Raw genomic sequence first — 20,888 nt, 5'->3', positions numbered from 1 at the left:
TAAACACCGAACAATATGGAATTATTATATTGGTATATGTCATAATGGAAATTTAATTGATCTCACGTAATTAAATACAGGCCGGGTTTCCGCATTACGTTCAAAGTTGGGGTGCTATTCCAATACCAGAGAGCTTCGGTTGGTATTGATGATTTAAGGACTGTAAAATGGGCTGAAGATGTGAACTGAACTTCGTGTTAGGAAGAGCGTTAGACTACGGTAGTCGGTGCAGGTGAGGTAGCTGTAGTGCTACGGCGATCAGTGAGACCAAAAGTTCCATGTTAAACTTAAGAGGATTTTCACAGATTATGTTAGACCCGGCAAAAAACGCGGAGCAACACACGTCCCTAGGCACTGTCTTCCACAAGTGCCCTCTTAAAATGAATGCCATAAATTAAAGGCAATATTACGTATTATTATAACCGCCACAAGAGAAAACAGATGCAGAGACCTGAGCGTCTTGGAGAAGGTTGTTAATATAACTATTCTGGCAAAAGCGCTTCATTTAGGACAATGTTTGCCAATCTCCAAAGGGATAGCGAAGTCGATAATGACTGAAATATGTGGTTATATACGGCAAGGGCACCTATTCCGCGTCGCATCTGGTGCTTTAACACTAAAGATGGCCGAAGGAGGCCTAGGTCTAATAGATGTTTACGAAAAAACAACAGTTTTGTATTTAAAGAGAAATTTAGAGTGCACTGAATACCACCTGGACACCGTCACTGATGCACTGCTGAAAGCGACAGGGCCCAAGCGTCCCGATCCGCCGACAGATGTCCCATCGATCAATTCTAAATTAAAACATGTACGAGAATCGACATGGAACTCAGCTATATCAGAATCAAGCGAAGAAACCAAACAGACGCAAACAACCGTTCGATCGTAGAACTGATAATGCAGAATATGAAACGGAACAAATTTGAACAGAAATTTCCAGATAAGAATTAGAATACAGTCTAGAAAAATCTCGCCACAAATGTTGTATCAAGTGAAGAGAAGTGAAGGACTCCTGGTACAGAGTCATCAATAATGTGATAATTACAAATGAGCGACTTAATACTATTGGTTTATGCGACACAAATCTGTGTCAAAAATGCCTACTTGTGGACACGCTCTCACACAGATTTACAGGTGTTCGATATGTAGATATATGGAAGGACGTGAAAAGAAAAATAGCTTTGCTAAAACGAACTGATTGTAAATATGTAGAAATCTCTGAGTTGTTGGTTCCAGATCAGGTAGCTTATCCCTACATGAAAAACAACGTCATAATGTAACCTTTAGGGAATTACGTCAGTTACATTATTAACAAGAAAGGAGATGAGAGCCTACTGGAGTTTGAAGAGTATATCGAAAAAAGAGTATTTTCGCCCACTCTCATTAAAAGATCAGAAACTAAAATTTGGAAATAAGCTAAACATCCATTTCCAAAAGTCGGGACTAGGGTAAGAAACATGTAGCTGCTCAATGTATTGTTGTGGAGCTTGTAGAGGTGATGGCAACAAGGAGAGTATAGCTGCTGAGGGCGAAGTACGGTGGGGACTTCGTGGGCCCCGAGGCCGCTACGATACCAGTGAAGGCCTCAGCAGAACACTGACATGACATCCCTCGCAGTTTGGTCAGGTGAGACTGGAAGTAATAACAAACGAAAACAGAAAATAAAACTCGAACTAAGAATTGAAGAATTTAGATGGATTGTGGACTATAGATGCTCTGTAAGCAGAAATCCATTGGTCTCCGGTTCGTATCCAGCGCGGAGGAAACAGTTTTAGAGCTGTAGGACATCTGTTACACAAGCTAACGTTTGTTCTTCGCGCGAAATTCTCCTTCACTGCATTGAATCTTCACCCGGGTGACGGTCATCGCTAGGAGAAGCCTGAAGCCCTTCCGTGATATGAGACTATTATGATTATTCATAGAGAGAAACTGAGTATTATATGAATGAATATTAATACTGTAATTAGTTATATTTGGGCCACTATACAATTTATGTGTCTGTTTTGTGATACGTGGTATTATATTGTACTCTGTGGTGACAAATAAACCAACTTGGTACGAAAAAAGTGGTGTAACGGCTAGCACATTCGTTTAGAAATGAGGAGACCTAGGTTCAAGTCCTGACTGTAGCTCAAATTTTAACTCATTTATTCAGCTTCTATCATTATCGGAAAATTAATTATTAAATCCTCTTGTAAGTAATTTTCTTTATTTTGGATCTGAAGATGTCCCATAAGTAAAACAATAAACAATATTTTTGAGATCTTGACCTGTGATCTTTAATCCATATATTTTCACATAACAGATCACGTGTCTCCCCATTTAACAATGTCAAATAGCAACAAAAGAAGGGGAACATTTGGCAAAGAGGCCACCACACAGACTATTTCCATCCTAGACATTGATCAGTGTCTTGGTAAAACTACTTTCAGGAGAAAATCTTGTTCTAACCTGAATTAAATTATTTGTAGATATATGCGAAGTAAGAAAATTAAACATTTTTGTTCTCTTACCTATCCACTTTGCATCATTCTTCCAGTTCTGTATTCTCCTACTCTCCCCCAACAAGTGCTATGGTAACTTCTTCTCACGACTCCTTCATCGTATTCTTGTTTTTATAGTCTGGTTTCGTAATATCGTACGTACACGTATGTTTTTGCGTCTCCTGAATCTGCAAATCACTGTACGTATGGCCTATGTAACACGTCCACAATGAAACGTTTTGATGGAGCACGTTACGGACGGCGTGCTGCGTGAAAACCTGCTCGTGTAGCCACAGAGGCAGCTGAAATTACTTCAGAGACATTGGACGGGGGTCTACTGTGTGAGAACTGAAGGAGTGCCCCGCCTGACCTAGCAGCTGTGAGAGATCCAGAGCTGTGTGGCCGCCCTCACTTTGTGCTGGAGTTCTATTTCTGTCACGTGTTTTATAGCTCGAATCCCATTGGAAAAGTCACGTGTAGTCTAAGAACAAACAGTGCGTTACGACAACGAGACGATAGCAAAGCGAGTACTACACTTAGTTCCCTGTCGCTGCGTGACAAAATATGGAAACCCCACGAAAAATGTGTGGTTTAACATAATATTCCAGCCAAGCCAGTAGGCTGTGCTGTTGCATTTCACCACGAACGGCACCTGTACGATGTCCTCGATACATTGTGTCAGTCGTGGTCAGAACGCGTCCTGTGTAGTTGTGAGTGCATTATGTAGGATCTAAGTGACTTCGAACGTGAGCAGATTGTTGGTGGTCGTTTGTTAATGCTTGCATAATCAAGGCAGTCGAGGTGTTTCGTGTTTCAAGAGACACCACATCGAAGATTCAAGCCACATACAAATAAAGCGGCAAAACATCATCTGCTAAGTCGCAACGCGGACGAGTTTATATGTTGACTGATCGTGATGGGCGGTCATTGGAATGGATTATGACGAAAAATAAGAGGACGACAGCTGCAAACGTTACTGCAGAAGTGAATGTCGTACTTGGGAACCCTGCCATCATGAAAATAACACAAAGGGAGCTCTATAAACTTGGAAATGCAGGATGAGTTGGAATTCCAAGTTTTACAGTGTCTGATTATTTGACACTCCTAAAACCTTGCATACTGCATAACCAAAGCTCGTAATGTCTGATGTCTATTGGTCCCAATAAAGTACTAATGCAGTAACTTCTTCGCGTGCCATAGCATCCGACTGTTTTATTGTCGTGTAAATCGTGGCCTTTTTGTATATCATAATATTATGTGATTGAAGGTCTAACCCACGGAGGATCACAGAAGGGTACTTGTCGCTCTGCCTCCCCCCCCCCCCCCCACCCCTTCCTTCCTCTCTCTCTCACCCCACGCCCCCCACTTCCCCCCTCCCCAATATCCCTCTTAGAAAAACAACTTCTAAAACCGAAAATGGCCGATCTGGAACTGCGCGACCGCGTCGGTCGCAGGTTCGAAAAATGGTTCAAATGGCTGTGAGCACTATGGGACTTAAGATCTTAGGTCATCAGTCCTCTAGAACTTAGAACTACTTAAACCTAACTAATCTAAGCACATCACACACATCCATGCACGAGGCAGGATTGGAACCTGCGACCGTAGCAGTCACGCAGTTCCGGACTGAAGCGCCTAGAACCGCACGGCCACCGCGGCCGGCCGCAGGTTCGAATCCTGCCTCGGGCATGGATGTGCGTGATGTCCTTAGGTTAGTTACGTTTAAGTAGTTCTAAGTTCTAGGGGACTGATGACCCCAGACGTTAAGTCCCATAGTGCTCTGAGCCATTTGAACCATTTGAAAACCGAAAATGCATCCTGTCCCACCAAGAGACAAACAAAAAATCTGATGACGCCCAAAACATTTGATGTTTACGACTACTAACATTTGATCCCAGATCCATGCACTATGAAATGTCAAAATTATTCCGTCATTAAGCGCGAAACTATAGTTGCAGTCACGAACGATGGCGGTCGAGCTTAGGCTTGTTGTACGCACCTACGTCACGCGTTCACCGACAGCCAGTAAGAGTTCAGTAGTGTTGTGAGCGCTCCCGCTCTGAATGTTGTATGTATTGCGACCATTATACGCGATCGTAGCGAGTCATGTAGTGAATGTTTATTCCATGTCTGATGGCAGCTATGAGCGACAAATGCTACACAAGCAAGCGAGAGGCATGATTTGCGGGATACACGCTTTCATCAGGCGCAAAGCACGTGTATGCGTGTACCTCAGATGTCGCAGGCCCCGTTCTTGTCTCAAAAGTGGCAGTTGACCCTAAATAACGAAAAGTGTGAGGTCATCCACATGAGTGCTAAAAGGAACTCGTGAAACTTCGGTTACACGGTAAATCAGTCTAATCTCAAAGCCGTAAATTCAACTAAATACCTAAGTATTACAATTACGAACAACTTAAATTGGAAATAACACATAGAAAATGTTGTGGGGAAGACTAACCAAAGGCTGCGTTTTATTGGTAGGACACTTAGAAAATGTAACACACCTACTAAAGAGACTGCCTATGCTACGCTTGTCCGTCTTCTTTTAGAATACTGCTGCGCGGTGTGGGATCCTTACCAGGTGGGACTCACGGAGTAAATCGAAAAAGTTCAAAGAAAGGCAGCGCGTTTTATATTATCACGAAATATGGGAGAGAGATTCACAGAAATGATACAGGATTTGGGCTGGAAATCATTAAGAGAAAGGCGTTTTTCGTTGCGACGGAATCTTCTCACGAAATTCCAATCACCAACTTTCTCCTCCGAATGCGAAAATATTTTGTTGAGACAGACCTACATAGGGAGGAACGATCACCACGATAAAATAAGGGAAATCGGAGCTCGTACGGAAAGATATAGGTGTTCATTCTTTCCACGCGCTATAGGAGATTGGAATAATAAAGGACTGTGAAGGTGGTTCGATTAACCCTCTGCCAGGCACTTAAATGCGATTTGAAGAGTATCCATGTAGATGTAGATGTAGAACGCGAACGAACCTCCTCGTTCGTGGATAGGACTATAACGCCACCTGCTCCCCTCGTATAATAGGGTTGTACGCTCTAGATATTGTTCACAGCTTCTTCATTTGCACAAATACAAAGCGGGTCGTCACTCAATCCTGGACGATGCTGGTATATTTCAAAACCATGGTTGTACAAACTTCGGTTGTCTCTATTTGCTTGGGATACCAGTGAATTGTTGGGATCACGGCCACATTTCTCTTTCTACCTCGTGAAAATATTGCTGGAAATTAACAGCGATATGATAACTAATTAAAATACTAATTGGTCTTGATTGTAAGGCTTTGTTAAAAACTAATAACCACGCACCAAAATAATTTTATTAAAAATCTCCTTCAGATCATGTCTCTCCAGTTGGTGGGCAGAGACGACAGCAGAGCATTAGTAAGTGGTGTTCTCATCACTCCTGATTGGCACCTCACTGTAAATCGTTTTACTGTACTTTTGCGTGGGGCGACGACCTTGTAGTTGACCCTTGTTTATTCTGTTGATGACCTTGTTCGTCACTGCGGATACCGCCGTGGCGTTTGGCCTTTATTAATGTGACGTCCTGTAGCTGATTTTGCAGACTATCAACTTTAATTTCATGAAAACATGTTTGTCAAGTTGTCGTTATCGCTGTCCGCAGCCCAGTGACGGACGAGGTGCCACTGTTGTTCCGGCTGTCGTATCTGTACTACACACTGGTGGGCGCCGTCGTCATGGTGACGGTGGGCTGGGCGGTCAGCCGGCTGACGGGTCCCCTCAAACCAGGGGACGTGGAGCCGTCGCTGCTGGCGCCTATGGTCCGGCCCAAACACCTGCGCCGGAAAAACTGCGCCGTCGACGCCGACCCGGCGGTCCGAGTTGAGCTGCTCCAGCAGGCGAAGCAGCAACCCGAGACACACGGAGCGGCCTAATGTGTCAACACACGACGACGAGGAGGCGGCAACCTCGCCGAGGGCTCCGATACTCTGCCAGCCGTTTGCCTGACATGTGGTCGTTAATACATCTCTGAGTAACTGGTTCGCATCTTACACGCAGGAGTAATTATAGTTTCCTCTGTGTTCCAAACAGATATCTATTGAGCTACGACGTTTCTACTTACCGAACACACTGCTGACCCTTTTATGCAGACAGTCTCAAATAAAATTTTGTGTAGAACCAAACTGAGAAAAATATACCTAGCAAATATTGTTCAGATACCAGGCGACTGGCTTTCTTATAAAGGTGCTAGTTACGAAGAAACGAACGGCAGTATTCATTTTTAAACAGGAACGTCTACTTTTCATTTGGAAATCCGCTTCCTCTCCTCAAGACGCGTTTAACAACATATAACAGTGTACTATGATATTACTAAAGATTTTCCTCTAATACACTATCACGCAGTGCGGCTACCCAGCGTAGCGTAAATCGTCCACTTCCTGCAGCTGACGGTGAACAAACATTATTACAAAGAGCGGAAAAATACTGGTATCGGATCAAAAGAGGTGAATATGCTCCTTTTTATTAGGAGACTCCAGCTAAAAAGTGAGGTGCCATTCCACCCTCCTCAGCATTTTCAAAATTTTGGCAAAAATATTGGCATGCGAACATATTCATGTTGTTTTTAGCATCCAACTCACCTCTCACTCCCGATAGCTGTCCTAACTGTAACTCACTCACATCCACTAGTCAATCGCTGTAAGTTTCTCATTCTCATTCACTCCTAGTTGTCGATGCTCACTCACTCATATGGCCTAACTCAATGTCATTATCTCCATGTGGCTCTCTAACTGTCACTGCCTACTCTTCATAGCCACAGCCCTTCTCGTTCTGTCCTTCTATTACTGTCTCCCTCTTGCTCTCTCTTACTCCTACTATCTCAATCATTCGTTCCCATTGCACCTTTCTCTTGTCACTGTCATTATCTCCCTCTTCTTTCTTGTCATTGTAACAGCCTCTGTCTCTCATCCATGTCCAGTTTCCCCTTCTCTTTATTCCTCTCCCAATCGCAGTGTCTCCTTCACTATTTTCCTAGTACTGTCCTCATGTGCCATTGTCACTGTATTCTTCACTTTCTCTCATAATCCTTTGTCTCCTTCGTTTTTTCTGTACCACAATAATTGTCTACTGTGTTCAAGTATTTATTACTTCTCCGTCTCCTTCCCGCTGTCAGTGTCTCCTTCTCTCTTAGCATAAAAAGGTGCGAATACATTTGCATGCCAATATTTATGCGAAAAAATTTAGAGGTGCTGAGAAGGTGGAATGCGGCAACTGGTACACTACTTTTCAGTCAGATTCTTTTAATAAAGAGGAGCTTCACCTTTTTCATGCTAAGACAGATGCGTTTTTCCGCTGGTTTCTTTCTGTTCTCTGCCACAGTAGGACATACCACTCATATGAAAAGAACTTGAAGGGCCAATAAAATTTTGATAGTTTACTTCAGTGAATCTGAAATAACGAAAACTCATTTTACGCCTGAGACCAGATTAGATGTGCACATACATTATGCATGTGCTTCAGTATTATAGCGTGGAGTTCCCAGAACCCTTCTGATGATAACGGAGACACTTGATATCATTTTCACCGTGCTACGCAATTTTATAAACTACATTTTCGCCTCACACAGGATTTTGCGTTCGTATTTTACGTACATAAGTAGGATAACTTTGAACCTCTGTATTTCGGGAACGGATAAAGATACCTAGAAAATTTCGAAAGTTGTTCGATATCGGAATCTTAAGAATGTATTGCAAGAAGTTCAGATACTTACTGTGAATAGCTTCTTGGAATCTGCAGCTGGAGTTTGGTACCAAAAAAAAACATGTTTTCAGTAATTTTTAAGCCTATAGGTAATACAGTTTTGACTAATTGTACTAGCAAAGTTTACGCAAATGCATCGTTCATTCATTCATCACGTGTACACTGATATAGCCATCATCATTAATCATGAATCAATGTATTTAATGAATTTCACGCGCGTATATTACTCGTGCAACTAACGTAACTTTGAACTTCTATATCTTCGAAACGAGTTAACACATGAGAAAAAGTTTCAAGGTAGTTCGAGATCGAGAACGTGAGTATATACCGTAAAAAATGGGCCGTTTGCTGTGCATATCGGTCTTGGAATTTGTGGCTCCAATCCGGTTAAAAACCATTCTCTTGGGGTTTTCTAAGGCCCACTGTAGACCACATCAAATGCAAAAAGATCCAATCGATTTCCTCCGATTCCCTAACCAGGAGGAAATATATAACATACATACTTTAACCCTGTACTATAGGATAGTGACACTAAGACGATCGTTCTGTTGGGTATACAACACGGTCCCTAACCAAAGGCCTATACAAAACACTTGACCCTACCTTTTTATCATCAACAGAACCCGAGGAATGAGCACCAGAATATCCCATTTTAATAAGTGGCGTTTCGAAACATAATGGTAAGCATGCTGTCGCATGCATAGCGGTTACTGTTCTGTTAACTTACGTTCTCTATATGTGTGTAACACTTGTACGTTCACGTTGTTGGTGTACGTTGTACTTCCACCAGCCTTCAACCTAAGAGGACTTACTGAATGATAAGTCTGTCTTTTCCTCGTGTTTCCATCCGTATACAGTGAAATTCAACAAGTGGATCCGTTAAGTAGTATCGTGTACGACCACTGTGTTTTAGTACAGGAGAGTCAAAGTCAGTTTTGTGCTACTTTTTTAGTAACATCATGTTTACGTGAATGGTACACTGTGACTCGTTTTAGAAACGGATTTTGAAGAGGAGAAGTGGATTCTCAAATAGAACATATAGTATAATATTCAGAAAAGATGTATCGTTGTTTACATCCTGCTAATGAAGAAATTTATAGCAAAGGCAGTCACGTTGATTAATGTCCTTATAATAGTACATAACCTTTGTTTGACACATGTTTTATTTATTTATTTTTTTTGAACAAAAAGTTATTAGCGGCTGAACATAAAAGACACACTCTGTTCAGGCACCCCTAATATTTCATAAGAGGGTCAAGACCATAATACGATTTTTCAAGCCAACATTAATTATTACCTTGTATGGTTCAGGCTGGAAACTTATTTATCTGTCGAGATGTTGAAGCAACTATAATTTCTCTTAATGTGATGTATACCTAATGTGTTCTAATCTAATCTGATATCTTATGGGATGAGGGACAAGGTGGTGTAACGACTGTCAGAACTTGGAATGAAATATTTTGCAAAAACAGTCGTCTACTGCGGTAAATGTGAAATTGAAGATTTCGAAACTGCACATTTTCACATACATTAGTTTGCAAATACTTCCGAACAGAGCTGAAATTTGGCTGAAATGACTGACTTCATTTTCAAAGCTGGCATATTTCACATCAAATTTAATAATAGTTTACTGCTAACACACACGCCATATCGCTGTTTTTTTCTTTCGGCGAACTGTCGGATCAAGTTTAATAGTATCCAGAATGAGATTTGCAATCTGCATCGGAGTGTACGCTGATGCTACACTTCCTGGAAGATCAAAATACTGTGCCGGGCCGAGTTCGGGTCTCGGTCCAGCACATATGCCAGAATGTTTCACGTTAAATAGTAAATCGCATTTTTAAACTGCCCACTACGATATGTTGCTAGATAACAAAAGATATGAATATTAGCCGTGAAACAAAGTAATCGTCTCTTTGCCAGCAGTTCTGTATTTGGAATCTAATTTCGATATATTGGACCATTTATGAAATATTAAGCTTCTCTCTGTTGTATGGAGGAGCTCGTTTCAAGAAACTTTGCTCTTGATATTATACGACCGTATTTGTTTTCATTCGCTCGACGAATATTATGTGGCTACATCAGATATAGAAATGATCAAGTGTTCGGTATTTCTGCACAAATCGATGATTTGAGACCTCTGCTGTTCGGTTCAGTGTCAAGACTGTTACCTCGATAAGAATCCATGTTTTCTCTTCAGAGCCCTTTTTTTTCTTTTAATCGAAGAACGATAGCTCATAATACGAATTTCTTCATGAGACGCAAACAGTGAAGGGTAATGTATTCCATGTAGCTCTCCTCATTTGACAAAAACAGTATATCTGATACATGGTATACATTAAACCACATAGCTTAATAGAGGGTGTGCTGATGTGAAATGTAAAATCATAATGGAAATTGCATAAAGAAATGTGTTCTATGAATTTTTACCTTGCTCTTCTGCAGTATCCTTTCCGTTCAACTTTTGAACAACAATTTTTAAAAAGAACACATGTAATTTTGTATGAAGGATAACTATTGTATTTTTGCAGCTCGTAACAGCAGAAAGTGTAATTGCAAAACAGTAAAAAAAAATTTTCATTAATTACTCAGTTGTTTTACCCATTTCTATCTCTCTTTAACAATATCATCACTAAAAAATTATCATTGCAGTAAATCTTATGATTATGATAAACATATTTATGAAACAGAGGATTTCCTTACGTAAGGCCTACTATAAACCAAATATTGCAAAAATTGTTCACAAAATTGGGCAATCATATGAATGAGGTTTGACGCTACGTTGTTACGCTCTCAGTGTTCTGCTTTATATTTGACAGTAAATGCATGAAATAAATTTTTTGTCAGCTTTGTTTGGGTACTGTAATTTATTAAACAACGCTTGATGGCACAACCAAGAGCCTTGAATACTCTGTTGCAAACGAATTTGTCGCAATGCAGGTATTCACATAACAGCAACTGAATGTCAGAAAGACCTTATATCCCACAGAAATCACAACCAACAGAAGACATAACTAACAGCTGAAATATGATGACAGAAACAACGCCAAGAAACAGAGTTGGCTTGTGGCAACAGTCAGACAGCTTCGGTAAAATATTCCGCAAGTGTAACGGGACACACTAGTGTCCAATTTTGCCGTTTATCAATCTTAGTGCTCACTACCTCAAAGTTCGTGATAGAACAAAAGTTAAGGCATTAATAACTGTCTTAGGCATCCTTTTTTTTAAGTCGCAGGTATAGAAGTAGTATAGGGTTTATAGTGTCTTTTCCAACTGATATCAAAATTTCACTTAGACCATACACTTTCTGCATTTTTGTTTCAAAGCATGAGAAACAAGGAGTAAAGTTTCCAAATTAACAATTCGACACACGAAGGTTTAATGAAGGAAGATGATACTGACATATATCAAAATTGACATTTACCAACTTCGATGTATAGGTTGTGATGCTCTATACTTAGGAGACCAGCAGAAAATAGGAAAATTAAAGAGGTTGGAAGTATGGAGCCTGCCATTCAACATCTGCAGAACATCTCCAAGGTTCAAATGGTTCAAATGGCTCTGAGCAGTATGGACTTAACTGCTGTGGTCATCAGTCCCCTAGAACTTAGAACTACGTAAACCTAAGTAACCTAAGGACATCACACACACCCATGTCCGAGGCAGGACTCGAACCTGCGACCGTAGCGGTCACGCGGTTCCAGACTGCAGCGCCTAGAACCGCTCGGTCACTCCGGCCAGCCTCCGACAAGGAAATCACTACCCTGGTTAGATTCAGTAACAAAAAACAATTGATAGCATAACAAGAATACTTCTAAACTGAAAAGGCAGTCACAGAAAAGAAAGACATAAGAAAGGACCGGAAAAACATCAGCAAGCAAATGTTAGTTAAACGAATAAAATTTGTAGTAAATGAATAACACTTCCCCTACACAACATTGGATCAATATCACATGAGACAGTCTACATCCCCACTCGAGGTCACCCAGAAAAGTTCATCAGTAGAGTAGGCTTAACAAAGCTATAATTTGTGAACTCAGAGGTTAGGATATATATGTCCGCTACACACACACACACACACACACACACACACACACACAAAAGAACAGCACACGCATTCATAGCCGCAGAAAGCAAGACAAAAGACTATCTTGTCCTTCAACATCAAAACAAAGTACTTGCGGCGTTAGTGCATCTACACAAAATGGAAAAATAGTGCGATGTTCGACAAGTCGAGCACCTATGTGTGAGAGAACATTAGAAACGGTATAAGAAGCAAAAAAGGAAAAAAAGATAGTATCAATTGTAGTTTAATACTGCTTGATGGCAGTAATATAAATTATGCGGTCTGTTTACGATTTTGACAAACAGATTTGAAAGAAACTCAAATTGCTCAAGTAACCACTGAAGATTTGTGACGATGACAGCTGTTTGCTGCCACTGCAATATCTGAAAATATTTATATAATTATTTTATAATATTTGGTTATATGAATGTATTTTCTTGCATCAAGTCATGGGCTTACATCAAACTGTTAATCAGCAACGGTGGTTGCTTGAGATGAGACATTATGCATTCACTGCACTGCACTGACTTAAAAACTATGAGAACTATCATGCACCACAAAATAATGAAAACAACGTTTTTCCGTTAGTGTGGTTAATTAGTGTATGCTCCTGATACTTTTATAACATTTCATTGCAACACACAATGTAGGATTTACGGCAACTACTGTTGCAGCGCTTTGTTGTATACATGTGTCTCGACCCACAAGCGTATGCCGACTTAATGGAACAATTCAATATTTTTACACTCAAACACAAGCGCAAATAGAAAGTCGGGACAACTAAACTGAACTGCAGACCTGTCTGCGAGTGTTTATTTCACAGACAACTTAAAACACCGTATGTATTTACACTAATCAATCCTGGATGTCTGAAGATGGATAAATTCCTAAACGCGTCATGTGAGCAATAAATTCATTCCTTACCTGATGTTCGACTTTTACCATTTCGGCCCAGTCAGTCTGAATGGAGAACTAGTGATTATTATAATAGTAGTAGCCCACCTCCTGCATCACTTTACATCACATTTACATTGCTGAAACTAAAATCTCCCGGAAACTTTGGAATCCCTGGGACCGATGTACTACCAGTATCAGTTACGATAACAGGCAAGGATGGTCGACATTTTCGATTCCCCGAATGGATGAACTGTCTATATACACACTTAAATTTGTACACGAGTCCCTTTTCGCAACAGACAAGGTTTTTCGATTTTTATGTCACTGTTTCACGTATATTCACTTTGTTAATTGAAAATAATAAGTAACTCACTGTAACGATACAAAATCATTACAGAAATCGTAATCTGCTAATAAATGCTCAAATATAACGTTTTCTTACAACATGCGTGTAAAATGAACGAAATTTTTTAATGTAATATACACGACAGACAAACACAACATAAAACAAATTCAGCAGTATTTAAAATCGTCGCTGGTAACCCTCTAAATATCATGATTTTTATCAGGCATATTTCAGTACATGGGTAATCTTTGGTAACAATTGATTAGGTATTAGTGACTACATATTGATTATGTTGTTTCTCAAGTGGAGATAGACATCATAATCATTCAACATAACTAGATCTAAAAATATTCTGAAAGTTCTTCCAACATCAGAAGGCTTATGCATCTCATGATGATCAAGTTCCTTGTCCTCCGGTAATATAGTCAAAATGGTTTTTTCACACTGACTGCCCACCCTTTTATGGTTTTAAGACGAATTAATGGCGAGTTTGGAGCGGGAATTCGAGAATCACTTTCTGAAGCACCAAATGTCCTTGTGACAGCTTCGAAATCCAGTAAAGCAATGTCTGACCAGACCAAAAGATCTTTGAAAGATGTTCTCTTTCCCAGTGAAGGAGAAAATTCGATGTTGCTATTACATTCTTAGTGCTGTCAATGTGAAAGAACGTTATATCTGAGAATAAGTTGCAGTTCTCATTGGTGTAGTACCCCTAAACTTGCAGAAATGAGTGTATTGTGTCTTTCTGGAATTGAGAGTGACAACATTCGAAGAAAAGTACTCAATAACACTATTACGAATATTATTTGCAATTTTTTCTGTTGCTGTGTGTCTGTTTGGTTTGTTTACAATAGTGTCATCCACAACAAGAATTAACTGTGCTTGTTGTATGGTAAACGGAACGTCGTTTACATATATGAAAGAAAATAGTGGACTTTACATTGAGTCTTTTGGGATCCCAAAAGCGATTTCTCCCCAGTCAGAAGGATCTCCCCTACTAATATTGGTTGAATCATTAAGTAAGCAAGTTATGTTTCATGAAACAATGCAATCTCAATGACTTTCATCTTCTTGTAAATAGCTAAATTTTCTAAATGCACTCGAAGTTGTACTATATGGTGGACTCATAACCAAAAGACGGTCAAGTAGAATAATTAGCAGAAATGAGATGGGTTTGAAGAATGTTTGAATAATTGAGTCCAGTTCTTAACAATGTTGATCCAAAAGTAAATTAATATCGGCAGCGTCTCAAGTAATCGTAATAGGAGCGACACGTTCTCGTTATACTTAACCAACTTTACGCACAAGATGCTGTTGTCTAAAGAAACTTATCGTGGTTGTATTATCGCTACGACATGCAAAATCCCTTCCGAATCGCAGGTGTCTAGAAATTACAGTAAGTGGCAGATGATATCCATAGATAAGGGAGAGAATCCAGTAGCATTAGATTACAAGGTTAATGGTACACGTTTGGAACCTGTAACATGGTTCAAAAAAAAAAAATGGTTCAAATGGCTCTGAGCACTATGGGACTCAACTGCTGAGGTCATTAGTCCCCTAGAACTTAGAACTAGTTAAACCTAACTAACCTAAGGACATCACAAACATCCATGCCCGAGGCAGGATTCGAACCTGCGACCGTAGCGGTCTTGCGGTTCGAGACTGCAGCGCCTTTAACCGCACGGTCACTTCGGCCGGCTGTAACATGGTTTAAATATCTAGGAGGTAACGCCAGAAAGCGATGTGAATTGGAAAGAAAGTATGAGAGTTGGAGTAAGGAATGCTGATGGAAAATTTACGCATGTTGGAAAGGTAACAAGAGGATTAATTCTCCTTTTAAGAAAACCTTCTACAACACGTTAATGTGACACATCCTAGTGTATCAAATGCGGTGGAAACGGCGGAGGATCCAAGAATTCTTATTTTAAAATCCTTAGTTCTCGATTAACTTCGGACTTTTTTGAAGAAACACACAAAAACAAACGGTTTACTTTGTGTATAACATCCACGCCTTCTAGCAAGTTATTTTTTCCTGCATTTGGTTAAGAATACTTGCGTACTATTCAACAGCCAGTTTAGACTATACTTTCAAAGTGTAAGGAGTATGTTTGTGCAGGTTCCGCAACTTTAGTAATGATTCGGAATAAAATATTAGCACCTGCTCCACTTTCACTTTTATTTTAAAAACTACGCCGGTTTCTGTCCCTAAGCCCAAATTCCTCGATGCATACGTAATACCGAGAAACAAAGTACAATAGAAATAGCCAAACAAAGAAGAATGTAGCAAAAGTCAACTTCATCAGCAAGCGAAATGCGTAAATGTTACCAAACAAATCATCCAAAAACTTCATAAAGGCAAAATAATAAATATTAATGTTGTGTAAACTCATTTACTATTAAAAATGGCATATATATGCTATATAAACTAAATGATGCAGAAAAGCAACTCATTAACAAACATAAAAGTAGCATAATGACTAGAATACTATATAAACTTGTTTACACTCTAAAAAGTTGGTATGTGTAACATGAACTTAGTCTCAGGCGGCCTAAAAGAAAAGAGTATATGTCATTGGAATAGTTGAGATGCAAGTTACAAGGTAGGAGTGTACAGGGCTGTGAGGTACGCAGAGAGAGGCAGGTGATCAAACGAAAATTGATAAAATGCTATAAAAGTAAAATAAACACAGAATAATGTGGTATTTAAAAGAAAGACATAGATAAATTAGAAAAAATACCCGTAAAACGTATTATTGAGACAGAGAGAGAGAAAGAGAGAGAGAGAGAGAGAGAGGGAGGGAGGGAGAGAGAGAGAGGACAACCGACGAAGCTCAGAGTCCCTAGGACGAACGTAGAGCCGATCTAGGGAGTGCTCGAAGCCAGGCAAGAAGAAGGAGCTATGGCTGTAACATGATCCTGTTTAAGAGCCACCTCCTGATACATTTCATCAGTTCTTCTATCGGGACACCTGACATATATGTTCGTGTTACATGTACCGATTTCTTAGATTTTAAACGGTCTGAAACAATATGGAGGTTATTAAGCTGTTCCTATGATGTTTGTTGACGAGCTGTTTTTCAACTTTGTTTACTATTCCTCTCTATTTGCATAATTCCATTGTATCTTGTTTCTCGACATGAGGTAGATATCACTGGATAATAGCCTTTGGGTCAAAACTGATCGTGGTTTTTAAAACACTTTCAAAGTTTATCAGCGAGAAGACTACATTTCGCTTGTTGGAAAAACTGGTCATAAAATCTATGGTAGACGAAACTGACATTCCCCGCTTTGGCTTTGGTTTAGAACCACCTGTTCCCTCCCACTACACTAAGCCCTTTTGCGCTTTTGACACAAAGTAATGAACCCATGTCTCGTGTACAGAAACAATTCCGTAAACAAAAGTAGGTGATTCATTTTTAAAAAGATCCAAACTCAGCTGAGAAATTCACTTTCAAATTTGCTCAGAATACAACACGTTTGGTGTAGGTAAGTGCATCGAACTCTTTCTTATGCCATGAATACAGCATCACGTTGTCACACATCCTTAATCACCAATCAAGGAAGAGTGTAATGTACACTTTCCTCATTTCTCATCTGTGATTACTGTTTTGGGACTTTTTTCATGGGAATCATTTCAATATAAGCACAACCCCATCTGAATTCAATCACACAATTCTTAATTGTTGAAAAAAAGAAGGAGACACGGTATAGAGAGACGTTGAAAAATAGTTCAGAACAAAAAAATTTGTGAAAATATGCAAGGGTTACCCAGTGAACAACAAACACTTAAAGGGCATTTCTAATATAGCTGTATAAACAAAAGTAGCTTGCACAACTTGTGCCATTACGCAATATTTACCAACATAACAAAAAGAAAATACTTTACCTTTGCCGCATTCTTTGCACCAAGTCGAGATATTTTCTCCTTCGCCTTATGTGCACTTATTTATAATCAATGCTGAATGCACCACACAAGAGCTCTCTGCACAGTTGACCTGGAAGCAATACCGAGAGGCAGGCTCCAATCGCAGGTGATGATCCGGCCCGTTCATCGGAATCTGGATGGTGGCGTATCGGCTTGGGGCAAACTAAAGAGAGTTAGGAGCCTCCTCGAAGGACCAAGAAAATCGTTGTGTCATTTAGCATTCGAAACAGTTGTACGAGCTCACAGAGCAGAAACGCAAAACGAAAACATTGCTGTCACAGAAAAATTGGCCGTGTGTGCTTTTGCATATCTTTGCATTAAATAACTATAGATCTTTGCACTAGTTAATGGTTACTGAAAGGAGGATGCAATTTATCGTGATGCGGTGAAAGAAGGCAGGTCCAGTAATTCCTGTCGCACTAACCGTGTACGACACGCGCGTTTCCACACAATGCAGACGCTCTCGATGTAAATGATGAGTGTTTCCAGAAATCTAACATCGATTGTCGTTCAAGATCACGGAATCCGACAAATGAATCTATGCTTCATCAGAGGAAAAGAGTATTTCATGATCAACGTTTCCATCATGCGCAGACTGCTATAGCCCGATGCAATTCTTACGTCGAGAAAACGTACCTGAATTGTTCAGACCGTATATTACGACTAGTTTGTAAGATTTTAGTTCAGCGAAAATCAGTCGGCCATTTAGCATTCCGAACTGGCTTGTCAGCATTTGATAACGCAGCACCTCTCTGCCACTCCCAACTCATCGATTTTTTTTCTTTCTTCTCCTTCGTCCTACACCTCCACCTCTTTCTCCTCCTCCTCTTCCTCCTACTCCATCTTCTCCTCCCCCTCGAATAATGCGATGCATCACTTGTTCACATTTCGAAGAACGGGACGGCGCTGCCTGCTAATTCTCACTCTGGATGTAGCGCAGTACTTGAACACTCTTTATTAAAGAAACATTACGCATCCTGTGAAAGGACATTGCCAAAGGCCTTCACCGCGGTTTCCGTCTTTATTTGAAGGCCAACATCAGAAGCTACTTTATGGATTTTTTTTGCAGTTTTCACTAATAGACCGAGTCACTTCGAAGGTTTTTGTATGCATCACTACATATTATAAACAAATCATCTGCACGTAGATACTCAGTGCTATGCGCACGAAGCCGGGGCGCGTCGCTAGTTAATAAAGAAATAAGGACTAACAGTTTCTAAACATCGAAATAGCAGGAGGATAACGGTGACATATTTGTTAATGACCTTGCGTGAGGAATATTCTGGGAATAGTTTCCGCCAAGCTCCTCATTTCTTATCTGCGTGGCGCAACCACTGCACCGTACGTCACTGAGTGGAGTCTGAGCGCGCCAATTGTCAGACTGCAAACTGGCGCCAGAGATGAGCAGGTAACCGGTTTCCCAAAGACACGTCCATTTCCGCACGCAATGGGTAGTTAGCAGTGGTCGCCTTATCGTGGCGAAAGTGAGCAGTCTTCCTTGTGCAAACAAATTTCGTCACAGTGCCCTTGTGCTACGGCATTAGGCAGTGACAAACGCGCCGCAGCTCCTAGCAAGAAACAACGGAAGAGCTTCACCACCGCCGCCCAAGCTTCTCAGTAGCCGCTCGCTCCCAGCTGTACAGGAGGCGTTGCGTGGAGCACCCAACCAGCTGACTGACTCTCGGTTTACATCGCACTCGGCGTCACTTCCTTGGGGTAAGCCATGTCATAGTTCATCTCCTCTATAGTAATAATACACTCCTCAAGAACGCTGTTACTAACAGCTCAATTCAGTAGTGAAATAGATGAGCCGGCCGCGGTGGTCTCGCGGTTCTAGGCGCGCAGTCCGGAACCGTGCGACTGCTAAGGTCGCAGGTTCGAATCCTGCCTCGGGCATGGATGTGTGTGATGTCCTTAGGTTAGTTAGGTTTAAGTAGTTCTAAGTTCTAGGGGACTGATGACCACAGCAGTTGAGTCCCATAGTGCTCAGAGCCATTTGAACCATTTTTTTGAAATAGATGATTTCCCTTGTTGCTATCACGACACGGTATATCTGAGAAAAGTTCGATTTTTGCGTTCCACGATGTATCAGGCACCCACACTACAGTTTATTTAGAATTTACAAATTACAACAGTTACATAGATCTGATGGGCTGCTTCTCAGTTTATCCCACAAGCGTCTCTAATATCCTCCAAAGGTTTCATAAGAAGAAATGCGTTTCACATTCCACAGTTCACACTTCCTCTTCTAAAGCGACTGATAGAAAAACCCTCAAATCTATTACAAACTAGAGAATTTTCCGTAAGCGGTTTCCACGAAGTGGTCCTGCGGTTAAAGGCGCTGCAGTCTGGAACCGCAAGACCGCTACGGTCGCAGGTTCGAATCCTGCCTCGGGCATGGATGTTTGTGATGTCCTTAGGTTAGTTAGGTTTAACTAGTTCTAAGTTCTAGGGGACTAATGACCTCAGAAGTTGAGTCCCATAGTGCTGAGAGCCATTTGAACCATTTTTTTGCGTAAGGAATCTGGAAAGGTTTTTATGAGTACCTTCTTAGTGAATTTGTGCTATTCAGTCTAGTACAACATAAGTTTTCTCAATGCTTTTCGTCACTTTCTCCATTTACTGAGCTGCTCTCTGATGGAAGTGAACGTAAGCTGGCTAGTCTCTTATTATGAATGAATATTTGTGAAAAATGTTCCGCGGAGCGAGGTTGTGCAGACATTATGTTTGGGTTACTGGCGTACCGCAGCGCAGATGTTACCGCTGACGTACTGACTTTGAAGGGTTTCTTGTAAATAACATTGTGTACTAAAATAAACTTGTCATGAAACGAACAATATAGAAGGAAAGTGGTTTAAGAAATAACAAAGCACAAAAGCAGTCATGAATACATCAAAAGCTACAAAGTATGGCTGTTCTAACTCACGTTAAATATATACCATCCCATTGTCTTGGTAAGAGCTAGGAAGAGACAAAACTTATTACCCGTCCGAGGCTTTGTGTATCATCACATAAAATGGCGTAAAAATATTCACCTCTCACCAGAAAATTCAGTGTGATGTTATTTCCCAGCCAGGTGTACCACATACTGTTTGGTCCTTACACCGGAGGAGGAATTTTAGCGACAAAGAGCAGCGAGCATTCCGGATGCCAGTTAACAGGACTTCATCCCGCGATGGTGCTTCTAGAAGTACTACCACAGCGTGAGGGACCTTAACTTGGTTTCCGTGAATAGTTTCAGCCACCCCTCTCCCACAGTTCCAGGGTCGTGCTCCTCAGCAACTGGGTTACAGAATGTGGTGTTTTGGCCACTTACAGGGGACTACACGCTCCCTTGATGGCCGCAACTATGAGTTTATTACTTTGTATAGATGTTTTACGCCAAACAAAGTCTCCTGAATAGAATGGAAAGGTTTCCTTTTGTATGCAC

At 40.7% G+C, this 20,888-nt stretch overlaps 2 protein-coding genes across 2 annotated transcripts in view; both read left to right on the top strand.

Moving 5' to 3' along the window:
* The window catches only part of LOC126260856 (sodium-coupled monocarboxylate transporter 1-like), a 92,468-nt gene extending 81,407 nt beyond the window's left edge, over positions 1–11,061 (top strand). Inside the window, exon 12 of the mRNA XM_049958269.1 lies at positions 6,129–11,061. Within this exon, the coding sequence (XP_049814226.1) occupies positions 6,129–6,399 (271 nt within the window). The 3' untranslated portion in view covers positions 6,400–11,061. The remainder of the gene's footprint in view (positions 1–6,128) is intronic.
* A 7,838-nt stretch (positions 11,062–18,899) lies between these two features.
* Positions 18,900–20,888, top strand: part of LOC126260860 (sodium-coupled monocarboxylate transporter 1-like) — a 107,929-nt gene continuing 105,940 nt past the window's right edge. Inside the window, exon 1 of the mRNA XM_049958273.1 lies at positions 18,900–19,174. The gene's annotated coding sequence lies outside the window, so the exon portion shown is untranslated. The remainder of the gene's footprint in view (positions 19,175–20,888) is intronic.

The sequence above is a fragment of the Schistocerca nitens genome, chromosome 5, assembly GCF_023898315.1.
Source record: "Schistocerca nitens isolate TAMUIC-IGC-003100 chromosome 5, iqSchNite1.1, whole genome shotgun sequence".
NCBI lineage: Eukaryota > Metazoa > Arthropoda > Insecta > Orthoptera > Acrididae > Schistocerca > Schistocerca nitens.
The sequence above is the reverse complement of the archived record's forward strand: the minus strand, read 5'-3'. Positions and strand labels throughout refer to the sequence as shown.